The sequence below is a fragment of the Struthio camelus genome, chromosome 17 (assembly GCF_040807025.1).
Source record: "Struthio camelus isolate bStrCam1 chromosome 17, bStrCam1.hap1, whole genome shotgun sequence".
NCBI classification, from domain to species: Eukaryota; Metazoa; Chordata; class Aves; order Struthioniformes; family Struthionidae; genus Struthio; species Struthio camelus.
Genome location: NC_090958.1, coordinates 12152078 through 12176349, shown reverse-complemented (window position 1 = coordinate 12176349; position 24272 = coordinate 12152078). Strand labels below are relative to the sequence as shown.

Here is a 24272-nt window from a genome sequence, read left to right as displayed (position 1 = left end):
TGGTTTTAGCCAGTGAAAGTGGTACATTTCAGAAAATTTGAAATGAACTCTTGACATTTCTGAAACACCTCAGTTTGGGGCTTTTAAAGAGAGAAGAGGGAGGAGAATGCAACAAGCAAGCTAATTTTGTAGTTGTACTGCTATCACCTGCTTTTATCAAATCGCCTTATGGTTAGGGCATGCATCAAGGATTTAAGAATTAAAACGTTCTCTGACCCATTGACAGTTGGGATTTGACTCAAGTTGCCCTGTTACCCAGATTATTCCTAGATTTTAAAGCCCTTCTCACTCTGTCTTTCACAAAATTGCCTAATGGCCTTAAGACACTGAGCAAAGGGTGCCTTGGTTTCTCTTGCTTCATGAGAACGCAGTGGAAGGCTATGCTTTTATTTATACATGGGAAATAACTCTTCCCATCAATTTAATAGATGATCTTGGAGAACCTGCTGAAGGTTATTGGCAAGATTTTTGTCATAATTTCCTTCTCTAAATTGCAATCATGATGTTTATAGGGAATAAAGTAAGAAATCTTTTAAATAGAATTGCAGTGTAACTTAAAGTCTCAAGGACGTTAGGAGGGGGATAGCAGAGTTTTTCAACAATAAGATCTTGTCTTTGCTGCCAGAAAGGTGTATTTTTTTACATCCAGCATAATTAACATGAGAGCTATCCCAGGATAGAAATAATTCACTCTGTGACATAACTGAAATGTCTTATCTGTGCTGTCTGGTTTTGTTTTTAACCTTGGGCTTAAAAGGAACCAAAAAATCTTTAGCTGTAAAAGAGCACATCATCTGAAAAATATTATAACCCATTTATCTTTATGCACAAATGCCATCTAGCACTGCATTTCCACTTGTGCGTCATTAAATGCACAGACCACACACTCATTTTGCCCCTAACTAGTAGCAGTCTCCCTGAGAAACTCGGGGCATTCCTGGCAGTGCCGAGAGGCCAGGGAAGCACAAAAGCTGGTGCTCGAGCAGGGAGGGAGGGCCCAGTGCTCGCTGCGGCCACCTCGCCAGAGGGCTCGCGGGCCGTTTCCGCTGTCCGCCTGCCCTGCGTGGGCAGCATCAGGGTTGCGTGCGCGAGTCTTGTTCCCCACCCTCTTTCTTCAGCAACGTTGACCTGCGCAGGCCTGAGGGTTTTGGCAAGGCGTGGTGAGCCAGCGGTGTGTGTCTGCCTGGGGACACTGGGCCAGGTAGGGTCACGATCGTCTGGTTTGGAGTTGCGTGTTTGGCCACATCTTTCCTAGCTGCAATGCTTCCTTCAGTCTAATCTGCGAAGGCCATGTGGGACCTGCTTTGATGCCTGGGTTAAAGCCTCACTCTGTAAGAGTCCGTTTGGGTTGTAGTCTCAGGTGGACCAAAGCTACGAGGCGGGTGCCGTGCTGGCAAGGGCAGCTCTGTGTCAGCATGTGGCTGCTGGGTGCTGCTGTATCCTGCCACTGAGATGTCTCTGGAGGAGAAAGTTGACCAAAATAGGAATGGCAACTCTTCTGAGAATAAGACTTTCACAATAGCTCTCCATGCCTGCACTCCTGTCCCATAGGTAAGAGAGTCTGCAAAATCATTCCAGCAGGAGATTTGTCCTTATAAGCGCTCTTGCTAGACAAGCACTCATTCATAGTCAGAGGAGGTTTCTTGTAGCTTGGGTAGGTGCCAAGTTAAAACTTCCACTAAGATTTCTTATATTGCAGCCCCTATTGATTACTTTTCTTATTATTTGATCTTGATATGAAGACATATGGATTTAGCTATGTTTATATCAACCCTGAAAGATTTTTCTCTTTAGGAACATCCATCACAGTTGCACACAAACTGTTCTGCTTTGGCACTCGTAGGAGATATTTGGTGCGAATTTCAAAGTTTCTACGTGTGGCAGTTTGGTATGGATGCTCCGAAAGAACCCACAGTGTTCCCAGCTAAGATAGAAAGCCATCAAGGCTTGTGTTAGATGCATGGAAAAATTCATGCAAACAGCTATGGAAAGTGTAGGGCATTGCCCCTCATTAATCTAAATGTTGGAAAGGATTTTAAGAGTTGAATCTGAAGTATTCACCAGTTGCTAACTTGCAATAAAAATTCAGAGGGGAAAAAGATTGTTTTTTCCTCCACTGTCCAGGAAACTTAGTGTTAAAATTGTAAGGGAGAGAGAAGTTCTTAGGTGTGAAAAATGCCAGAATAAATTGTCATTCAATTTTAATTATTTCTGATGTAACACATTATTCAGCAGTTGTTTTCATTCTTTTCTACTCAGTGGTTTTAAGTCAGTGGTCTACAGATTCCTGCGCTTCTTGGACAGCTTGGGACCCCTGAAAGTTATCTAAGAAAAGTGGGTCTGTTGTTAGCATGTTTGAATTTGTTGTCCAAGGGCCTGCACTATCCCTGGAAAATATTTTGGGGGTCCTCAAGTCTCAAAAATGGAAAATAATTGTTAAGGTGACAACTCTGAAGGGTCATTTTCCCCAGGGAGAAGCTTTTAACGAAACCTCCTCTTTTTGTTTTTGGTCATTGTTTCCAATTTTTTAAACTTTGTCAGTGTTTGTGTTAAAACTGAGCTGACTGGGAGAAAGAGGGGGGAAATGCCACACTTTATCCCTTCCTATTCCCACTTCTCAGAGCTGATAATTAAGGTGCACTTAAGGTGAACTGCCTGATCAAGCTATCAAAAGTGTCAGAACAGATAATTCCACATATAGATAACAGCTGTTCAACATACTTGAGTAGATAGCAGGAGATTGTTGTTGGTCTTTTTCCTATACAATGATGAATTCTGGGGGGGGTGGGTTTTTTAGTATTTAAGTGGAGGCATGGGTTTAATCTTAATATCTCAAGGAAGACATAAGTGCTACTGCTCTTCACTTCATCAGTGCATAATTTTATTTCTACGTGGTTTATATTAAAAAGGTTTATAAATAACTCTGTACCTTTTTGTATTATTTGGTGGGCTAGGCCAAATCAGTGTGTAATATTCAAGAGGCTGAAAGTTAAGCGCTGTAAGCGATTTAATTTGTTATTGCTGTTGCAGACATCCCTGTGAAAGCTTTCCTTTCCCTGCTGAGCAGAGATCTCCTGAGCTTCTGTGGTTCAGCAGTATAGGAGTTGCAAGGCCATGTGGTGGGAACTGGCATCTGGTCACACATTAGCTGCAGGCTGGTGTGCGTGTAAGACCTTGTGGCAGCTGTTTCTCAGCTCTCCTTCCTTATCCTGGCACTGTGGTCCCCGTGCCAAGCAGCAAGGGTTGATGGTCAGGCTGCCGGGGGGGCCCTCCATCCTCCAGTAGCATGCTTGCCCAGTTGTAGGACATTGCTGTTGTCTCTTACTCATTTTGGAAACTTTTCTGCGCATGGTTGGCTGGCAAATTGCCTCTCTGGTGTTTAGCGCAATTGCAAGACAGTGGCACAGGGTATGCATGGGATGAGGGACAAAAGAGTTGTCTTTCCTTGAGTGCAAGAGGCTGCAAAGGTTTCTAAATGTATCTAGGTATCTTCTGATCAATAGGTTTGAAAACTGGTGATACAGAGGAATTGTTATCTTACTGGTGGGAAATTCCAAGTTCTTGCAGTGGTGTGCAATCAGTTGGCATCAATCGTTTTGGGGGAACTATGCTGTTGTAGTGATTTAGTAACATGATAAATAACTTTTGGCACTGCCGCGGAAAGATGAACAATCCTCAAGATCAGCCTGCAACAATTTGGCATTTTTGTTTAAGCTTTGGTGCCCATTACAACACCAGTCTTGGGAACAGGGTAGATAAGACTGCCCAAGTCTTGCTCAGTAAAACCACGTAGAGAGGGGCATTACTGTTATAAATCACACTTGGAAATTGGCCTGCAGAATACTTGCTGGATCAGGCAGTGCTGCTCCCTCTTTGTCATATGCTGCCGCTGTTCTAGGCTTTTTTCTAATTTCCAGAAGGAAGGTATATAGCAGCAGCTGGAAGGAGAGGTAGAACTCATTTAGCTGCTTCTGAGAGAGCCAGTGCCAAAACTGGCAGCTCAGCAGTATTGGATCTTAAACATGGGGAGAAGATCCAAGGCACTGGGAAAAATATAATGAAGGAGAGCAGAATCAAATGATTTGGCAGCATGTGAAGTAGGTAAGGATGTGCTAGAGAGAGAGAAGGAAGCAGGAGGAGATGCAACAAAGAGCAAAAGTAAACAATGCAATTTAACTTACTCAAAAGGGACAGACTACTTTGTAAAGCTCTGAGAGATGATAAATTAGTGCTTTGCTGCTATTGTTTTGGATAGAGCTGTCAGAGAAATACTGCAGTGATGAAGACTGGAGGTTCATGAACGTGTAAAAGGGAATGGAAAGTGGGATATACGGCTATGTGATTGCAAGTTGGAGTCCATGAGGCAAAAATGTCCAGCCCTGACTGAGGAGGGCATCTTTATACGTGTGTTATGTTCCTTGGAAGCTGCAATTATGTACTGAAGAGGGATGGTTTAAAATGCATACTTAAATGCATTCTTGAGTCTCTGCTTCTATGAAGATGTATCCCACATTGAAAGCTTTTACCTCAGTTGAAGGTGCTGTTGAAGCCCTGCTGTAGTTTATGAAACCCTGTCTAAAACCTCCCTGGAACCGTCACCTGGAAACGCTCTTTTGCTGTTACTCCTGTGGCAGCATGCAGAAGGTCAGAAAATAATTTGAGGAGCTCTGGTTGTGAAGTTTTCCCCAGAGGCGTATTGGGCTGGGGGAGGGAATCTCAAAATGATTCTTATCTTACATTACAGAGAATCTCTTGCATTACTTACTGTGGCATATTGTTTCCTCCCACAGAGTTCTGCTCAATCGCTTTCAGGAAGAGGCTACTCCGTAAGTCATTTTACAGCTAATTCTTTCACTTCTGTTGATGTTGATTGCAGAGGTTTACACTACCTATTGCATATCCACTGACATGAAAGAAAGGCAGAACCTGTTTAAAAAAAAAAAAAAAAACTTAGAGTACAGGACTGTCATTCATCTGGCCAGGGACAATGGGACAACGCTGACATGACAGAGCATTAAGCAGTCTGTTTGGGGGCTTCCTGAATTCAATTTTGTCCTTGTAGGGAGGGGGTTTTGGTGGTGTTTTTTTGAGAATGGCTTTCAGCTAGTAGATAGTGCCTTCCTGGGAATTAAAAGACAGAAGTGGAGGGAGTTTTCAACGTTGGTGGGAGATGCCTGCTTCCACCTCACCCACCCCCATACATACTTTATTTGTGTGTTACATAAAATAATCAAAGACAAAATTGCTGCATTTTAGAAATGTGACCCTTCTTCAGTCTCAACAGAAAGTCAATATCCTCTTGTTTGCAAACTCTGAGCTATAAGACATTGTTGCAGGAAAAATTCACTCATTTTCAGAGGAGGGTGATGTTGCTGGTCTTGTCTCTTCCTAACAAGTACATCGTAGGTATAAGTAGTGTTGTAGGGCTGGTGTTGCAGGGCCAGGACACATTTGCACATGTATGCAATGTAGGAGTGATGTTTAATTGACCATTTCTATTCACGTGTGCCTTACTCGTATGTACAATGACATTTCTTCATGTAGAGGTTGTATAATTATTTATATATTTGGGTACCTTTGTGCTGCTCCGCTGTCTGAAACGGCAGGCATGTAGGTGATACTGCACAGATTACTGTAAGAAATAAGAGAGGGTGTGAGTGGCTTAGTAATGTCAACATGAAAACTCCTGGAATCACATTATATCTAACTCTCATAACAAACATATAGCGCATAGATATTGGATGATACCCTGTCTGTTCAGCCAATAGGTCACATATTCCCTAATTGCTAGTGTAAAGGTTGTAGGTGAACCTGGATGTTTATCCTATATGCAAATCTGAATGAGACTGTCTAACCCATTTAACAATTCCTGCCTGTACTTATTGACAATAATTGCTGTTATTTCAAGCTCTACCATGATAAAGTTTTGTCTTCTAGGTGAAAGATCCAAAAGTATATTTCTTACCAAGAGCTACAACTGCTCACTTTTAATAGCGGATTAGAACAGGGGTGGGTTTTTATATACTACATTGAAGTTGATGTAGAGACCGAGTGCACATTTTTTCCACAATAATCACAAGAATGATTTTCTTTCAATAATTTATGTTGTACGTTTGGAGTTGTGTGATGGAACCTGTGAGCTCCTGCCCAGTGCTGTTTGCTCACAGAGAAAAATTGTTTGGCAGGCTACAGTTTATGTTCTGATTTCGTAGTGGCGCTGTCACATGATACTATCATACATATTGTTATCAGAAAGTCAAAATGCAACACTGAGTGCATGTTACTTGAAAAGTCTTAAGGCTTTATGAAATGATATCACAAAATTTTAGACAATAATGACGTGCATCTTATAAGTATCCTGTTATTAAAATGTTTCCTGCATCCCAGGTGAGTGTCATTACTTAATTCATCTACTACTGAGGAACATTTACTCCAGAGTTTCAAATGTATACTTGCAAAGCAGTTCAGCACTGCTTCCCATACATGTGAACAGCTGGATTCACCTAAGCTTCTAAAGGCAGATGCCATATCTTCTATTTGTCTGTAAATTGCCATGCATGCCCATGGCACCACATAAATAATAATGAATCATCTTCACAGATTTTATGACTGAGGAGACAGTTTGGGAATTAAACAATTTCCCACTGGCTATAGCATTGGTTTTAAAATCTTAATGGAAAAAGGCTGAAGAATTCTTTTTAGAGTCCCTAAGCCAATAAATCATTGGACTGTTTTCCTCCATTGCTGCCTATTAAGAAATTTACTTTTGTCTTTCAAATAAAAGGTTCTAACAAATTAGCTCTTTCTCTGTGCATGTGTGGGGACAGGTTTCTTTTATTTAGCCAACCCCTAACTGTGTGCATGCCATAGCAGTATTCTGAGAGCATGAGCAGTGTGAGCTGGGGTTGCTTTTCTTTATGGGTTGTCTTTTTCCCTATTAAACTGCCTTCTGCCTCAGCATGTACCAGCTGTTGAGGCTGACCATCTCCCCTAAGACTCTGCTGCTGCTCTAAATTGATTTAGCATAAGGCAGGGACTATCATTTCCAGCACTGCCAGACCTTGCTGGCCTAAACCTGCGTTGGAAGCTGATTCTCCCAGGTGGGAAAGGGACGTTCAGGCCATTGATTCAAGAAGACTGGTCCCAAACTAGGGGTTGCCTATAACACATTGCAAAGGTTTTCATTTTCTCATGAAAGCAGCTGTATATTAAACACTAAGTCAGTATTTTGGCACTGCCCCTGTTTACATGGAAGAGGTTGTTTGCCAGACATGGTGAAAGCATGTTAAAAATAGTGCTAGTAGGAGGCACAGTGAAGGCATCGTCTCTTGTACTTGTGTGTGATCCTCTCGATCCTCTAGATAGCTGTGTATGGTTGTGTTGTTGAAGACTGTCACTTGCAAAAAGAAGATATATATCATTCCTCTGTGAAGTGCTTCTACTGGGTTTCATAAACAGCTGTTTAAATACCACGAAATATTTTGCACATGTTCATTTTTTAATTAACTCACTTTGAATCTGCGTACTTTTCCATTCACTTGCTTCAGCTGTCCTTGCAGAGAAGTTTGTTTTCAGGAAACATTTGTAGAAACAGCATATTTTAAGGAAATGCAAATTTGTAGAAAGAGGACTTACAATCTGTAGTAATGTTCTTTTATCAAAAAATCTCAATCCAAGGTTTCAGGCCGCTTGGGCCACAGAGAAAAGGCTGAATAAGGTCTGTCTATGCGATCAAAACAGGTTACCGCTGAGTACCCCAGCAAACTGCTCCTGTGCAAGGCATGGGCTCTGGAGCTGAAGTTAAGAAGAAAATCAAAGTGGTTACAAGTGCCTAAATAGTAACTCCGGAGTATTATGTATTCCAGCAACTTTATTGTCTTCTATGGAACATAAGTGCCTAAATAAGGACCGCGCATGAAATAACTCTGTGAAATTCTGGTCTCATTGAAGTTAAGAATAACCCCTCTGCTTAACTTCAGCTGTATATAGGTTTAACTTCTACATTTAGAAGCTGTAGCCTCAAAAATAGTGGTAACAGTAGTGACACGTAGTTTCACGATCTGTCTGTACATATCCCAGGCAAAATTTCTTATGAATCTATTTCCCAAATTAAGGTTTTGAATGACATTTAGTTTTACATGGGTAACAAAGTAACAAGGCATATCTTTGCCTGTAGTGTTTTTGTAGGCTCCTTATCAGTAGCATGTGTTTCATATCCTTATCTTATTAAGGTATACTTTCTGCTATGCTGAGAAGTAGAATGCTATAGTTTGTGGAGGTTAATATCTTATTCCCTTTATGACTTGATTGTCACGTGTGTGATAAACTACTCTAGCCATTTGTCACACTTCCTGCACACATAAATGAGATGAGTGATTTTAGTCAGAAAATTCTGTCTGTCCTGTGAACAGACAAAACAGATTTTGGTTTTGGTAACAATATGAGAGAGATCTGTCTATTTGAAAAGGTACTGATTTGTTTAAAAAAAAAACCACCAAACTTGTAGAATTAGATATTATTGGAATCCACTAGCTGTATGTTGAGTGTTTTAGAGATCACTGAAGTTGCTCTGTGGACTGCTTTTCAAGTTCGTTTTTGATAGTTATGCCATGCAATTCAGGACCTAACATACTTAGCAAGTAGTTGCAATGAACGTAATAACAAACTGGATGCATTAATTTTAATGACTATAAAGCTGCAATTGTTTATAACGTCCGGCTCATCATATAGACAAACTCAAGCTGCAGCTGAACTTGACTCACTTTTGCAGAGTGCAGAAGAAGATAGAAGTGGGAATATGTGGTAGCCTAAAAATAAACAAAAAACCTCTTCCAATAAATTATGTGTTTATTTATAGAACATATGTGCAGCTGTTCCTCTTCTGAAACGGAGGGAGCTAAAATGCAGGAGTGAATAAACGAATAAACTTGAAAGCATATGGCAAATGGAGATTCAGTGAACCAACTTGTCTAAGTGTACCTTGAAACAAAAGTGCAGGAGGATGAGGTGCCTTTGTTTTGTTTTATTTGCTCTTGAAAGTTTTTTTTAATAGAGAAAAAAACCAGTAATGTTCACTTGGCAGCAAAGGCAGTGGATTTTTATTCTAAGCTTCTGTAAAATATCAAAGTCTTTGCAGCCTAGTCAAGTCCCTGGCAGCTCATCAAATTCTGTTGCTTTTACATCTTCCTTGTTGAACACCAGAAACCAGTGTCTCATATCGAACTTATATCGAAGCTCATGGATATCAAGAACTGTGCAAAGAAACGTAAGGCCTGCAGAGACGCTTGGGTCACCCAGAGCCAGCTCAGTGCTCCCTACACCCTTTCTCCCCTCCCCCTTGTGATGTAGCACAAGAATGAGTATCTCGTAACGCGGGTGAAGGTAGTGCCTAAGGTAGTACTGGCAAGCATGAGGTGGGCTGCAAGTGCTCCTGAGCCCTGCTGCGTGCCGGTGATACCAGTCTGGTCCTTCTGACTATTTATCTCCAGTTACATTGTTGGTTTTTGGAACAGGCTTTCTGGTTGCTGGTGACAATCTTTACAGCCTCTGGGACTCCTTTGTTTAACCATATGTCTATGCTGTATGTTTGATGCTTGCTGTATGGTGCAGTCACCTAGGTCTTGCTGCCCGTGACCTCCTTCCAGCGCTCCGAGCTCTTGAGCTTGTGTTTGTGGGCATGCTTGCTGTGACAGCAAGTGCTGAGCTGTGATTCACCCAGGTTATGGTTTGGAGAGACCTCCAAGTGTAGCAAGCTTGGTGGGAACTGAGGAGAGAAGAGGACAGATATGAATGATAGCAAAGCACTAGGTAATCAGCAGCCTAGGAATTGTACGTTAACTATCTGCAGGTTTATATACCCTTGCTACGCCTGTAAAGCTCTCTCTTTGTGGCCTGTTTTAATTTGTGCCAGCCCGACACAGTTCTCTGAAACCCCGAAACAGATGGCCCCTGCCAAGGAGGCTGCTCTCAGGCCAAAAATCTGTGGTGCACATGCCGGCCAGGTCCACCACTTCAGTGTAAAGGTTAGACAAGCTCTCTGCAGATCAGGCCAGCAGCTCCTCTGATCTTCTCTTGTGCTCTCATGCTGAGGTCCAAATTTTCAAACCCAGAAAAGCACCTCTGTAGCATCCGTTCTATATAGAGGTCGGTTCAGTGCTGCCTCCTGCACAGGAATTTGTTGTGTGTCCAAGACATACCCGCAGGTGACAGTTATGTACCTTTATGTGTACATATGTACCTTTATGTACCTTTATGTGTGCAGTTATGTACCTTATGTACTAAATGTATGTATTATATCTGGGATTTCCATGGAGAAACTGGAGTCCTGAGAAGGATAGATTTCTACTTTAGAATCAACAAAATTATTGCTATAAAGTATATAATATTTCTGGTGGGGAATTCTTGAATGTGCTTCAGCTGGTGGGTATGTAAGCATACTCAGTGACCAGAGGCAAACTGCACTTGTAACTAGTGGGGTTCCTTCGCTTGCTGATCTGTCATACACTAATGAAAAATCTCTCCTCTGTAGATAGGTAAAATTTCTTAGCTGGCCTGGAAAAATCGTTGTATTTTAGGATCTGTGATAAATTAGCATTTTTCCTTGCTAAAAATCAGCATTTGAAACAGGGCTCTTGTTATGAATCTAAAACTCCTTGAGCTGGAGCCAAAGTTAAATGATTTAAAAAAAAAAAAAAAGGTGAATTTAATATGTATTTCCTACAATAGTGTGCCTGTGGGCTGGCAACATGAGCAGGACTTTCTGGACAAGATTTATGAATAAAAGAGTAGTAATTCCAAAGTAAGTATCAATCTCTCACTTTGCCATGATGCCAAATGTAAAAGAGGGACTATAATTGTCTGTCTTTCCTGGACAAAAGAAAGAATGGTGAGTAGCTCCCCTTCAGATGGAGCAATCTCCGTCTTGTTTGAAGACAGATAATCAGGTAGAAAGAGAAAAGAAAGAGGGGCTGTAATAAAGTGATGTGGCATGTGAGAGTAATTACAGCAGAGAGGATGAAAGAGTAGAAAAATAATAATATATATAGAAATGAAAAGTATTTTAAAAGGAGTTATCCCTCTAAGGTAGCAGGGGTCAGGAACATAGCTGTGGGTGTCCATCCAAAGTGTTTAACTTTGCTCGTATTCTGTTCTTGTATTCCTAAATATCCTTGCTTTATAAAAACTGTGCCGATATTTGAATTCACACAGCCTAGCTGAGTTCGATGGCTAAACGCCTCCCGGTTGTGCTTGCTGTGCGAGATGGGGCCAGGTTGAAGTCAGCGGGGCCGTGCTGCCACCACTCAGCTCAGGAGCTCCCGAGGCTCTTGTGTAACCTGTGAGCTGCAGAGTGGTCAGATGATCAGTGCATACGTTATTCCAGATCTTTGGGAGCTCTTGAGAGTTTTTGAAACACCCTATGAGAAGCCTAAGCAGATGTACAAACATAAATAAACTACATACTTCAGCTTTAGAAATACCGAAGTCCACGAAGATCCTTACAACGCGTTTTCCTTTAGAAGTTCCCTTTGCTGAAAACCTGTTTCTTCTTAGGTGACCCCTGCTTTTAATTATGGTGAAAAGTCCCATAAGTTTTCACTCATCTCTACAGCCATAAATGAGCACAGAGGACCCTCTCTGGCTGAATTTGGGTCTGCGTGGACCCGAGGGGCTGGTGTGGAGCCTCGCGCTGCAGCCGCGCCAGCCGTGTCCCAGCTACACAGTGGCGCCCTGTGTTTATAAGGCGTGATCATAATTGTGTGACATTGATTAACGTAAACCTGCAAGTGCCAGTGGAAGCGCAGTCAGCTGATGCCGCGAGCCCTCGTGGTCCCCTGGAGGGACAGGGCGTGTGACTCGTGTGGTGGTGTGGTTTTTGTTCTTGTTGTTGTTGTTGTTTTTAAATCTTCCCTGCCCTTGCCCCAACAAGGGGCAGCGGGGGGATCGGCTCTCTAATCTGACTCGAAAGATGCCGTTGTTATACGGAGACATCCCAAAATTCCCTGTGATCTTTGGCTCTTGGGCTGGGACAGCCTCGCTGCAAGTGGCCCTGCCCACCAAAATGATGAGCTGTCCTAAATCCATCTTGAATTCACCAGCCTGGAAAGGATTACATCCTGCTGAAGAGGAAAGACAAAGGATTTTGAGACTATCTGGTCTTTATTTCTGAACCTCTTTCATTAAGACTGTCCTGAGGCAGCTGTGTCATATATATGCCATAGCTTTCCTCGTGTAGTAGGTCAGGGTACTGGCTTGTCTGTCTCAGCCTTTGCTCGCATTGTTATTTGCGTTTCTGGTTCCCTTTTCTTACGAGCCTTTGTGTTGTTTTAACTTCCTTTATTTTCATGTTACCAAAACCAACAAAAAGGTAATTAAAACATATCATTGATTAGAGTGAAGGCTTCTCACCTGATGTTAATAGAGCACAATGAAAAGGGGTTAAGCATGGGGCCTCTTGAGGGATTTGTTCTGTTTTGTTTTAATTCTATAATAGTCTTGTGCTACGGGTATTAGCAACACTAGGGCTTTGTACCTGCAGGAGGGGTTAATATAGGCAATTTCCAGGCCTGAGCAGGAGCTGAGATGGACTGATTGTTAGTTACGCTTTGTGCTGCAGAAGGTTTGTTGGAGGAAATTAGTGTGGGGGGAGTTCGTGCTCTCATGTTTTATCTCAGAGTTCGTGCTCTCATGTTTTATCTCACATCTCAATATGCCCTTACAAAAACCTACACCCAAAACCACTGAGTAAAGGGGAACAGCAGAGGAAATAAGTGACATTAGTTCAGAATGCTATTGTCAAAATAAAAGACAATTGGTGTCTTTTGCTGGCCTGAGATAACAAGGAAAAGGGCTTCAGTGAATCAGCTTTGTTGTGCGTACCATTGGCATATGAAAGTATTGTCTGTCTTATTAATGCGTTAAAAGATTTAAAATATGTCATTGTTCAGTTCAGTGAAATACCCTTTTTCCCATATACACAGGGATTGATGGCTAATCAGTCCCCAAAATGCTCTTCCTTTTCCTATCAGCAATGAAATAAACTGGTATAGAGAGGGAAAGTTATTTGGGATGGTGATAAAACGAGATATTGCATACCCAGCAGTATAGGGAAGGTCCCCTGTGGGTTGGTGGTCTTTATTCAGTTCCATCACATGCATTTCTTCCGTTTCTCCTGTTTTTTTAATTGGGGTTTGTTTTTTAAAGGCTACAGAGAGATCTTGATCAATTCTTTCACTGTCCAAACAGAAAACAAAGATGCAACTTCTATTTAACAGAACAACAGAGACTACCCTGAACCAGATCTCACACCTTCAAGAGGTTCTGGTAACACGCTGAAGGTGCAATGGCTCTGCTGCGAAAACTGCAAATGGGGGGAAACCTACTGTGTGCTGCAGGTCGAAGATTTTCTTTTTTCCACCTCACGTTTCAGCCTGACTTGAATGTAGCAAGCTGCTGAAATGTGAATATGCTGGTGAACGTACTAGCAAGCTGCTGAAATGTGAATTATGCTGGTGAACGTACTTGCATCTTTAGCAGAAAGGCAACGCTCCTCCATGCATTTGGGGTGAAACAGAGCCGAGAAATTGCATCATGCTGGATTTCACAAGAAGGTAACTATATAGGTTCAGTGACAAGGCTAGGGTTAGTGGACTGCCTTTCTAAAAACAGTTAAGCCCTTGCTGTAGGAGTAAAAGAATTGCTGAAAGACTGGATTTCTCATCTGCAGTATTTGTTTTGCTAGAAAAGGAGCATCCAGACAGAAATCCCAGTCAGCCCTGTGAAAACTGTCCATGTTCTTACTTCACACCACCTTAGCATTTCAGCTTTGCAATTCCTTATGTACGCTTTCCGTCACCATGACATGCTGGTAACTTTTTAGAAAGTGAGATAACACCCAGCTACCCACCTTCCAATTTAGGGCAAATAAATAAATGAAACTGTAAAGGACTTCTACTTAAATAACACAATAGGACCAACTTCAATTCAAGAAAGCCTAAAAATGTAGGGCAAGGGTAAAAATGTAAATTGTTCCATTGTGTGCAACTTTTGCATCAGATATGAATCACAGGGATGGGAGACCTTTGCAATGCTATTTGGCAACTTATAAGGCCAGGTATTCTCAGCTTTTTCTTGGGCTATTCACTTTAGTAAACGCCTTTAGGGAGACAGTGCTGTAATTCAGATGCTCAGTCATTGCTATACTCAAAAGTTGGTCATTTTAAGTCTTAAAACTTGTTGATTGATGAGACTAATTTCTTGAGAGAAATTTTTAACTTGCAGTTTGAAATACCCTATGTTCAACTTAGGTTTCAACTGACTAGCTGTTCTCTCTTTTTTTTTTTTTTTTTTAAGCTTATCACAGGTCAGGAACTCAAAGGCATTGAGGTTGAGTAAAACTCCTACTCATCGCTCTTAGCTCTGCTTTGTCTTTGTGATAAGGTGCTACAGAAGCAGACAATTCTATTTCATTACTTTTGAAAAGTTTGGTTTACTAACCTGCTCCTGGAACAGATACATGCAGCAAAGCTACTTTTTAATTAGATCCGTGGTCCATCCGGTGTGTATGTGCTAACATCTTGACTGTACAATGTACTTGCAATGAAAAGGAGCAGCCTGCCATAGAGTCTAGTAACCTTGAGGTCAGGTTTGAGCCCAAAATTGCTTTTGATTACAGCTTTAGTATGTGTCTCAAAAAAATAAAAATTCAGCAAGCACTAGCGGTCCTTATGTGGTGCTCCTGAGTTACACACTCAAATGACATCTCTGCTAGATTTTAAGGGAATTAACTTTTATTTATAAATCCTCCAGATACATTGCTCTACTATTACTTGTGATTACTCAGAGTTTTGCAACTGGAACAATGGAAAATTCACTTATTGTTACATCACTGTGGATACGTCTGCAGTGGTTTCTACAGGAATGTAGCCTGATTTGTACCTTTACTGTCTGCATTCCTTTTCTGTACTGTACGATGGGTAAGACTTATTCTTTGTGTGTCTGAATACTTGCACCCTTGATCTGTAGTATCCTGAGGAATGTTCTGGTCTGATTAATTGGCCACATGTTCTCCAGAAAGCCTCACGATATTGGCAATCTTCAAGAAACATGTTAGGACTATGTAGATGCTAGGTGTTTGCAAACCTCAGCTTAAGATTTTTAGACTGGTATTTTGCTGACTGTAAGCAAAAAGAAGTTTGGGGGTTGATTCAGAAATTATTGGGTGTGGTTCTTCAGGTTTTCTGAAAAAGATCATGCTAGATGTTAGGATGGTTCCTTCTACCTTTAAAATCAGCTAATCAAAATAGGAAGATTTGTGGCCATACTGTAGCAATCAGAGCACTTTAAGGTGAAGAATGGTATAGACTGCATATTGTGCAGTTTAAGTCCTGCAGCATCATACACAGGCCTGACAATAATTAGCAAGGGAAAAAATGGTTACATTCGGGAGGGTAAGGCGTATATCTCTTTCAACAGATTGATGAACCACTGCTATCTACTGCAGTGGTTAGCTCTGCTCTGTTATGCCTTGTGTCACTTAGTCTGCTAATAGATAGAACTGAGCAAGTACTAACATAGCTGCTCTCTGTGGGGTTTCTCCCTACCTGCATTTACAGAATATAGTTTAATATTATTTTTCTTCAAAATTATTCTTGGTGAATTGATTTCCTTATTTCATTAGTCACTGCGACATTCCATTTTTAGAACTCCAGTAGTAATGTCCTAGTAAGTCACCAATGCCGTGTCCCCTCGTTTCTGTGCCCTAGGTAGGGACATCAACTTAAGTCAGTGGGGGAAACCTCTTCTCTTCACTCAGTGAGGACTGATCCTTCAGACTCTGGGTAGCAACATAAACAGCTGAAAAGCTAAACTTAATGGGATACTCATTATAATGAGTAATGAATTATAATTATAATTATAATTCAAAGATTCAAAACTTGTTCTCAGAACCCACCGATGTTTAAAAGGCAAATCTCTGTGAACTTTCTTTGTTACAAAATGCAATCAAGTATTGACAGAAGCATGATTGTCAGGCTTATGGTCAAAATTAGATCACACCTCTTTTTCCATTTCCCAGAATACATTTTCCCCACAGTATTCAGACTGCTCTTCCAAAGCTGCTTAATACTAGGCCAACTAGCAGCCTGGTTTAATCTTCACGCTTCATGCTCTTTTCTGTAAGAGTATTGCAGTGAAGATCTGCAACGCCACTGAGCACTGCGTAGCTGGCAGGCGTTGAGTTGTAAGGAGTGGAGGGTGGCCACAAATTTGTTCCAGTCAACCTGCCCTCCCACTAAGGACTTTACTAAAGAGCCCTAATTCAGTTCATTTCTAGAGAGCTGGGGAAGGGGGAAGGAGAGAGCAATAAATGATCCCTTGAAGGCAGCAGTTGATAGTGCGTGCCACGTGAGGACCTAGGCAGCCTATTTGACTGAAGGCAGCTTCCTGCCGAAGATTCATTTGTAAGAGCTTGTGAGAGCACTCGAGCAGGAAGCTGCAGCTTCACCGACGGGTTTCGCTATCAGTGTGATATCTGTGGTCATTCCCCCTACAGCTTGCGGCCAGCTTCTGGTTAGCAGAGAAAGACACTTTGAGCTGAGCTGGCATCAGTTCCCACCTACTTAATCAGTTAAATTGTGAGTCGTGTGGTTAGCTCAAGTGCCCTGGTTGTCTTGTGGATTGCCAGTGACAGGAAGGTGGAGATGCATTGAGTGGTTCAGACAGGAATAGCTTGGTTATCTGATGGTCACCCCAGAGACTGATAAAATTATGTGAGCTCTTTTCTGAGAAGACATCAAAACAGCAGAAACTGCTGTCTGTAACCACCTAAAGAGTTTACAACGTCAAGGGAAATTTTGCTTATCTTAAAAGCCTCAAAACTGTTAGCCCATCTTCACCGCTGCAGACCACAGCACTGCCTTAGACTCTCAGTGCACGGAATGAAGTTAACTGTGGCATGCAAAGCGGTAAAATCTTATCAAAGAAATGTTGTAGCTCAGATCTTCAAAAATTACTTTGGTACTTCAAGTTTGGAGGTGATCAACTTGAAATGTTGCCACAGGACCCTCTCTCTTCAGAGGGAGCATGCTCTGTGTTTTCAGAAAACTCTGCCTTGTCGAGACGCTCAGATTGAACAGTCAGGAGTTTAGGCACCGCAAATAATGAGCCATTTTTCAAAGGGTAGCTTGTCTACTGAGCCTGGTCTAATCTGAAGCCTAAATGATGGTACCCGTGGCATGGGCTTGCAGAGGTTAAATTAGAGAAGATGGTCATATCCTCAGGACTGCTTGGGGCACTTGATTTGTTTTCCTGGTGTATTTGCTGAGCACGCCTCAGGATCAGAATGGACAAGCTTGGATGAGTGACTTTGGGCAAATGAGGTTTTAAATGAGTGCTTTAAAGAGAAACCTTGGGCAAGTTGCTCTGAGTCTCAGTGCCTGAGTTTCTCCGTCTTTAAAAACAGGTACTGGTGCTTGTCTCCTTTTAATGCACGTTGAGATGCGCTCGTGGAAAGCGTTTTACTAAGCATTTACCAAAACGTACAGTAGTTCTGAACAGAAGGTCTGCCTAACTTTTACCCCTTCTAGGGGGAAGACATTTGACCCAGAACAAGCAAGCAGCTCTGTGCTGCTTGTCCCCACATCCCTGTGTGACAACCCCTTTCCCAAGGCAGGTCTCTCCACTTCTCCGTTCTGCAGGCACGTCCTGCAGGCCAGCTCCTCGCGCTCTGCTGCGCAGGACCTGGCACTGACGGACGGCCGTGGGGAAGCGTTCCTGGAAACCAGAACTTGCCTCATACCTGAGTCAGTGCGTTATTCCAACTTCACAGCGGCCTCACGCGATCAGATCTGAGATGTGTGACCGTAATGATGGCAAAAATGAAAAGCTATTTGTCCATTGGTTTTCTTCAACTTTTAAAATAAAGTATACATGTTTGTAAGGGCATATGTCTATATAAGAGGCATGTAGGATGCTTTTGTCGTCTTCTGTTGCATGGCTCAGACTCTTTCAATGACAACCATAACAATAGTGCATTTTTGACTCAAAGCTATTTCTTTTCCTGGTGCAGATTATGTCTGGTATGCATAATGTGTTAATTTAGCAAAGCAGTTCTTTTGATACAGCTTTAATTTTTTAACAACAGCTCGGAGGCAATGATGTACAGATTATATAGTGTCAGTTTCCCAATTAAAGTTTTACAGGAAAATACTCTGTTTTTTGCTCTAAGCATGTGTTGAATACTTCCTTCCGGCACTTGTGCAAATGAAAACTGTGCTACTGCAAAGCATCCATTTGAAACCTTGAAATATTTATTGAGGCTATATTGAATACTGAAGCAGGAATCTTCCTGTAGGCTTGTTGATGTCTGTCATACGCATATATTTTGTAATTAAATGTTTGGAAGCTGTGTGTGTGTGTGTGTGTGTGTGTGTGGTTGGTTTCTTATGTTTTGGGTTTTTGCAGGTTTTGTGGTTGTTGAGCTCTTTTTCTTGAGAAAAGAATTTAACACATTCCTGTCTCAAGTTCCTGTGAACTCCGAGGAGTAGGACCTGCGTGGACATTGCGTGGTGACGGAGGGTTGGAGTATCAGCTAATTTGGCTTACCCTGGAGCCTGGAGTAGGGATGCTTCTGCCCCAATTTCCAAAGAAGCATGGTAGTATGAAGATCTGTGCAATTGCATCTAAATCTATCCATGGGTTTCTGAAAGAGAAAGGAAAGTACAGCTGCTTTTACTGGCTAGTGAACGTAATCTCTGAAACTGCAGTGACCCAGCAGCATGCGCATGGGGTAGGCAGCTTCTTTGCCTTTCCTAATGTGCTGAAATTCTGCAATATTCTCTCCTGCTGAAGTGCCAAGGAAGCCACCTGGCCCACTTGGAAACCAAACGCGTTTATCATGTGTTTATCACTTCTTCTTTTTATCTTTTTTGTTTTTATTTTTCCCCAACAAATCTCTTTGGATGAGTCCCACTGTTTTACAATTATGACTTTTTCTATTTACATCTTTTCCTCAAGCTTGGCTGTGTTATTTTTGGGCAGCTATTGAGAACTTTTGTATTTTTTTAAACATATTGTGTCCTCATTTGCATAGTTTTATTTCAGAACAATGACATTTCTCACAGTACATGTTTCTTCAAATATTTTTCTCAAAAAATAGGACTTTTTCAGGCATGCCAGAATCAGCTTCATTATACCCAAAGGGATCCTGTTTAGAGCATGGGGGGGGATTAAAGATGCTGTTTCCACAAAGACTTTATTTGATGCCATGTGAGAAGTTAATATGAGAATTGGTTAATATTTCAAGGAAAGCTGAAAGATCACAGCAGGTCCCTGTGAGAGCGGCCTTTGTTTGTTTGGTGAGAAGCCAGGCAGATGATCTACAAACTTTGCAGACTGTCTACGTTTCTTTTTAAATTATTTGTTATTTCTTTCACCACATGCTGGAATGGAGGCTGTGAGCCTAGGCAGAAGGGCAGCGCACCTGGGAAGACGTGGGAGGCCCGTAGGGTAAGGGGCAGAGCTGAGAAACCCTTAGTAGACACTAAATGAGACAAACATACGAACGCCTTGTGTTGCTACACTGTAATGGACTCTTGGTACATATATGAAGAAGGTAGGCATTTCTGTGGGAAATAAAAGCCAATATGTTCATTATCAAAACCAAAAGAAATTGATACAGCAGGAATGGTCTGTTTTGGTGACTTTATTTGCAGAATGGCTAATGTTTGAAGTAAAGTTAATGGTTTTATTTGAAGGACGCCAGTGCAGGCTGGCAGCGAGCCCCTGCATCCCCGAGGGGCCTCATGGTACCTGGCTCCACCAGCAGATGTGCGGTGTGTTGTGGCCTGCCAGACCCAGCTTATCTGGAAACTTAGTAGGTCTTAAGCATCTTGGATGAGGGCCTCCCTCAGCAAATCTGGGGATTTGGGACAGCGTTTCTGTGGGCGTTTCCTCAGCTCACCGATGGCTGTTTGGATGGTAGCGCTGGTATGATAGTTGCCTTTGAGAACCCAATGTTGAAATCTGAGCAGTCTTGCAAATACAACGGGAATCATTTCCTTAAAAACTTCCTGTAAGCGTTGGCCTTCCAAATAAGGAACGTAACAGTGGAAGTTGTTTTAGGCAGCCTAGTTTAAGTGAAGTATACATGTTCAAACATGCGTGAGCGGGCAGGAAGAGCAACGTAAATGAACTTTACATTGATCTTTAGGAAGAAGGGGTTTGGCATGTTTTTAACTGAAGCGTACACACTCTCCGCATCCTGCTGGCCCAAAAGTACTATGACACATTGTGCATCAGCGCCTAATTCTTTAAAGTTTCTATTCAGGTGGTTGGGTCAGCAATCAAAACGGGCTTGTTGGGAAGATCAAAGCAGGGTGCAGGTTCTCAAAAGAGAAGGAAAAATTAGAAGGGCAGTTTCACATTAATTTTTTTTGGTTGCTGTGCTGGACAACTCGAGAAAGCGCGTAGCAGCAGCAGATTGCATGACAGAGTTGAGTAATGTTTAAATGGGCAGAAACAAAGCGGCTCCCTGTTGCGACTGCCAGCTCTTTGTTGTCTTGGGCAGGGCGGCACAGATCTGCATCGCTGAGGCGTGCTACAAGGTGTGCAGTGGTTCAGCATCTGAACAATGCCTTTGGCACCTAGCAATTTTATCTAGAGATTTTGGGGGGCAAGGGGGGGGTTTGGGTTTGTGTGGTTTGGTTTGGTTTACCAGAAGAACGATGTGTGAAGGAAAGAGCCCCAGTAGGACTAGTTTTTGCTTCATGTTATAGATGTTTCAGGTTAGATCTGATCAAACCCTTATCTCTGATCCATCTTTACCTTGGGCAAACATCCTTGTGCGTATTCTGTTCAGGCAGCTCTTCACCTCGTTGGCCTTGGACAATGAGTGGGAGAATAGCAGGATTTTTATCATCCCTGTTGCTGACAGCAACTAGAAAGTTATAGGAATCCCAAGAGAGCTCAATACACGGAGGGAATGGGCCTTCACAGGCTAAGCAGGACCCCAGTGTGACTGAAGCTTGCAGCTTTTCACTGAATCTGGTGTTTTTCACTCACCATGTCTTCTCAAGTTGATTGATTTTTGTCAGAATTGGCTTTAAAAGAAATGAATTGTCATCAGTGGCTGTGAGACCTATGTATATAACTGAAAATAAACTAATGATTGCTTGATGGTGACCTCATGATTTGAGCTTTTTAGACATTTGAGTGTATTCAATTGCTGTAAAGCTGGAAGCACACAGAGGAAGGAAGCTGCATGGTGAGAAGCCAGGTTCAGAGCTGCAGGGAGCCTTACTCATGGCATTTGCTGATTCCAGACTTGTGCTTTTAATATTTTCATGTTTCAATTTGATCAAAATTTGCTGCCCTTTTATCCAAATCTTCTTCGTAATGGTAGGCTTGCCTCATACCTCACTTGAAGAGTCTGCCTAGTGGTTTTCAACCTTTTCCAATTTGCAAACGCCGTAAAAGAAACTGCACTAAAGTTGCAGATCTCTGTATTTTGAATTTAAGGCCATCTTGACCACAGGCTTGCTTTTTCGGTGACCTTTTTACAGCTCATTTAGATGTGCTCTGCAGGTCCAGAGGTCTAATGTCCGAAGGCTGAAAACCAGTGGCTTGGTGCAGCAGGACCCTGTTTCTGGTTTGTGCCTGTACTATGCTGCTGTAGTATGAACGCTAACAATGCAAACGTAGCCTTGGAGAGAGATTTTTCAGCCCAAGCGTACCTTCAGCATCCATGCAAACTCTGTGCACGTACTGCAACCACGGTGTGCTTTCTACCTTTGAGGAGAACTGAGGTCAGAATTGCTTTGATATTGGCTTGATGTTGATGCCTGTTGGGTTTTGTTCGAGTGGTATTTTTGTGACGTCCCTGTGCTGTGAGAGTTGTAAATGATCCTGTTACTCATGTAGACTTTATAATTTGGTTGGAAAAATTCCTTTTGAGTGAAATTCAGCCTGAAAGCTACCGTATTCGTTAGTCACTGAAGTGGCCAATAGCAGTACAAATTGCAGATTATTTTGCAATATGTACTTTTCTGGTTGCTTGCACAAATGTAATACAAAAGTTGCTTTTCCATTAATCTTTAAAGTTAGTCTTGAACGCTTGTAATTCTGGCATCCTGAATGTTAACCAACAAAGGAAGCATGGTTTTGCGTTCAAAGTGTAGGACAAGGAGACAGGAGGTCTGTGTTGTATTCCCAGCTCTCCGACAATCTCGCTCAGCGATCTCGGGCACGTTGTTTTCTGTGCCTCAGTTAACTCGTGTGTGGGGCGGGGAGACCTGCAGGGTGTATCCACAGGCCTAGTTATATTAAGGTTTTAATGGCCTGTGAGATCTGCCTGTGAAAAAACGTAACAGCATTCAGAGTGCAGGAATTTGTGGATTTAAGTTACCCCAACAGTTGCAACGGCTATTGCTTGCGCTGTCACCCGGGGCTGGCCTCTCCTGGGAGCGTTTTCATCTTCATCATTATTTTTCCCTCATTGTTTTTTAATGCTGTGCATATAGGGGCTGGTGGAATTTCAGGGTCAGTAAAAGCACAGGCGGTGGTTTATGCTTAAATCCTGCCCGTTGTTCTTGGGTATCCTAATACGTAAAATTACCTATTGCCTGGAAGTTTCTGCAGAAACTAGGCATGTTGTGTTAAGGATGGCCTCTTATTAACTCTGGACTTCCCTGGTTTCTTTGCTTTTTCAGGTTTGAGTTAGACTGCTTGATGTTATTTCAGAGTAGGCTTTTTGATGGTTTAAAATGATAATAGTCTGTGTCATCTGCCCTTTAGACAGAAGGGTTATGCCTCGTCCTTTCTTCCCTGGCTCTCCCTCTAAAACGCATCCCACAATGCACCCGAGCCGCTCGCAGGTGTTCCCGTGGATCTGCCCTCTCGCATGCACCGCAAATTAGTAACAGAAGCTAATGGCCCAGCATGCGGCCATCAAAGGGCTGACAATTCCAGCCTTTCCAAAGGGCCCTTTATGTCAAAACCCCCCATGAGACCTGTCCGGCTGAAAAGACTATTTGTCTGTCCCTGTGTGCGGGCCCGCTGCAGCAGTGCAGCCCGCTGCTGGCCTCATGCTGCGCCCCTGACTGTTGCTGCTAGCAACAGATAAAAATCACTGTTAACCGCAGCAGGGCCCACAACACATCAATCATGTGGCCCAGATAAAGGCCTCGGGCCTTTGGCCCCATCCTTCGGTTGTTTCTAAATAATTTCCAGTGGCTGAGCATGCTATGGTGTAGGCTGGGTAATTCAGTCCAGAAAACTTCATTTCACTAAAAATGCTTTGATTTTTTTTCCTCCCCCCCCCCCCCCTTCTTAAGGACTGTTTTTGTTCAAATAGATGTTTGTTTCGAAAGGGGGAATTTAACTGATGAAAGAGATGCTGTGAAAGTTCAGAGCGAGAATAATAAATAAAACTCTGTGGTTAAATGTAAAGCACAACTAAATGGGCAGCAAAAAGAATTAGCGTTTGCTAGGAGTAACAAAGCAACTTCAGACTTTATAGGGAACCTCTCTCTCCCCTTGAGCATCTTTCAGTCTCCTGAATTTATATACATTTAAATAGAGATTAATCTTTGTATATGGATAACATCATTTCCACCACACCTTTATTAGAGATTTATGGCTGGGTATCAAATTACACTTTTAATACAGCCTAGTTGATTTTTGGTAGCAGCAAATCATATTTGTAACTCTGAATAACTAAATAAATTTGACAGTAGGAAATTTTCTCCTTGACACAGCTAATTCTTCATCCTGTCGTAATGTTCTACAGTGAAGCCATAAGAAACTGTGATGCTTAGTGCCTGACAGGCATAGGTTTTGTTCTTACCACTTAGCAATCCTTCAGAGAAGAGACCGTTACACATACAAATTGAGGGACATCGCAGACTCAGAAACTGGGAAACGTTACTTCGTTGTCTTGCTGACTTGTGGTGTGCATATGGGTAGGGCGTAGTAGAAAAATACTAATGGTAAAATAAAGCATTAAATCACAATTAAAATCTCTCTGGAAACCCTAAAAATGAAATCTCAGTCAGCCTGCCTTTTGCACAACCATCTTTGCATACTAATTGCATGGGCCCTTTGTATTTATTGTAGATACTAATTACCACGGGTTCCCAGTGGGAACTGGACACCTAATTCTCTTATGCTGCTTTTAACCTCCCGGCTGACAAGCCTTGCCTTTCAGGGCACCTCGGCCCGGCTGGTGTCTTCTGAGGAGCGCTTCCACGTACAGGCTCGGTCCAGTACGTACGTGCTGC

General features: G+C 42.3%; 1 protein-coding gene across 42 annotated transcripts in view; it reads left to right on the top strand.

Moving 5' to 3' along the window:
• FBRSL1 (fibrosin like 1) overlaps positions 1 to 24272 on the top strand; it is a 560551-nt gene that overhangs the window by 258997 nt on the left and 277282 nt on the right. For 31 of the 42 annotated variants that reach the window (XM_068910781.1, XM_068910778.1, XM_068910761.1 and 28 more), the window contains one exon: positions 4791 to 4826. The exons of the other annotated variants lie outside the window; for them this stretch is intronic. In XM_068910781.1, the coding sequence (XP_068766882.1) occupies positions 4791 to 4826 (36 nt within the window). The remainder of the gene's footprint in view (positions 1 to 4790; positions 4827 to 24272) is intronic. 42 annotated transcript variants of the gene reach the window in all.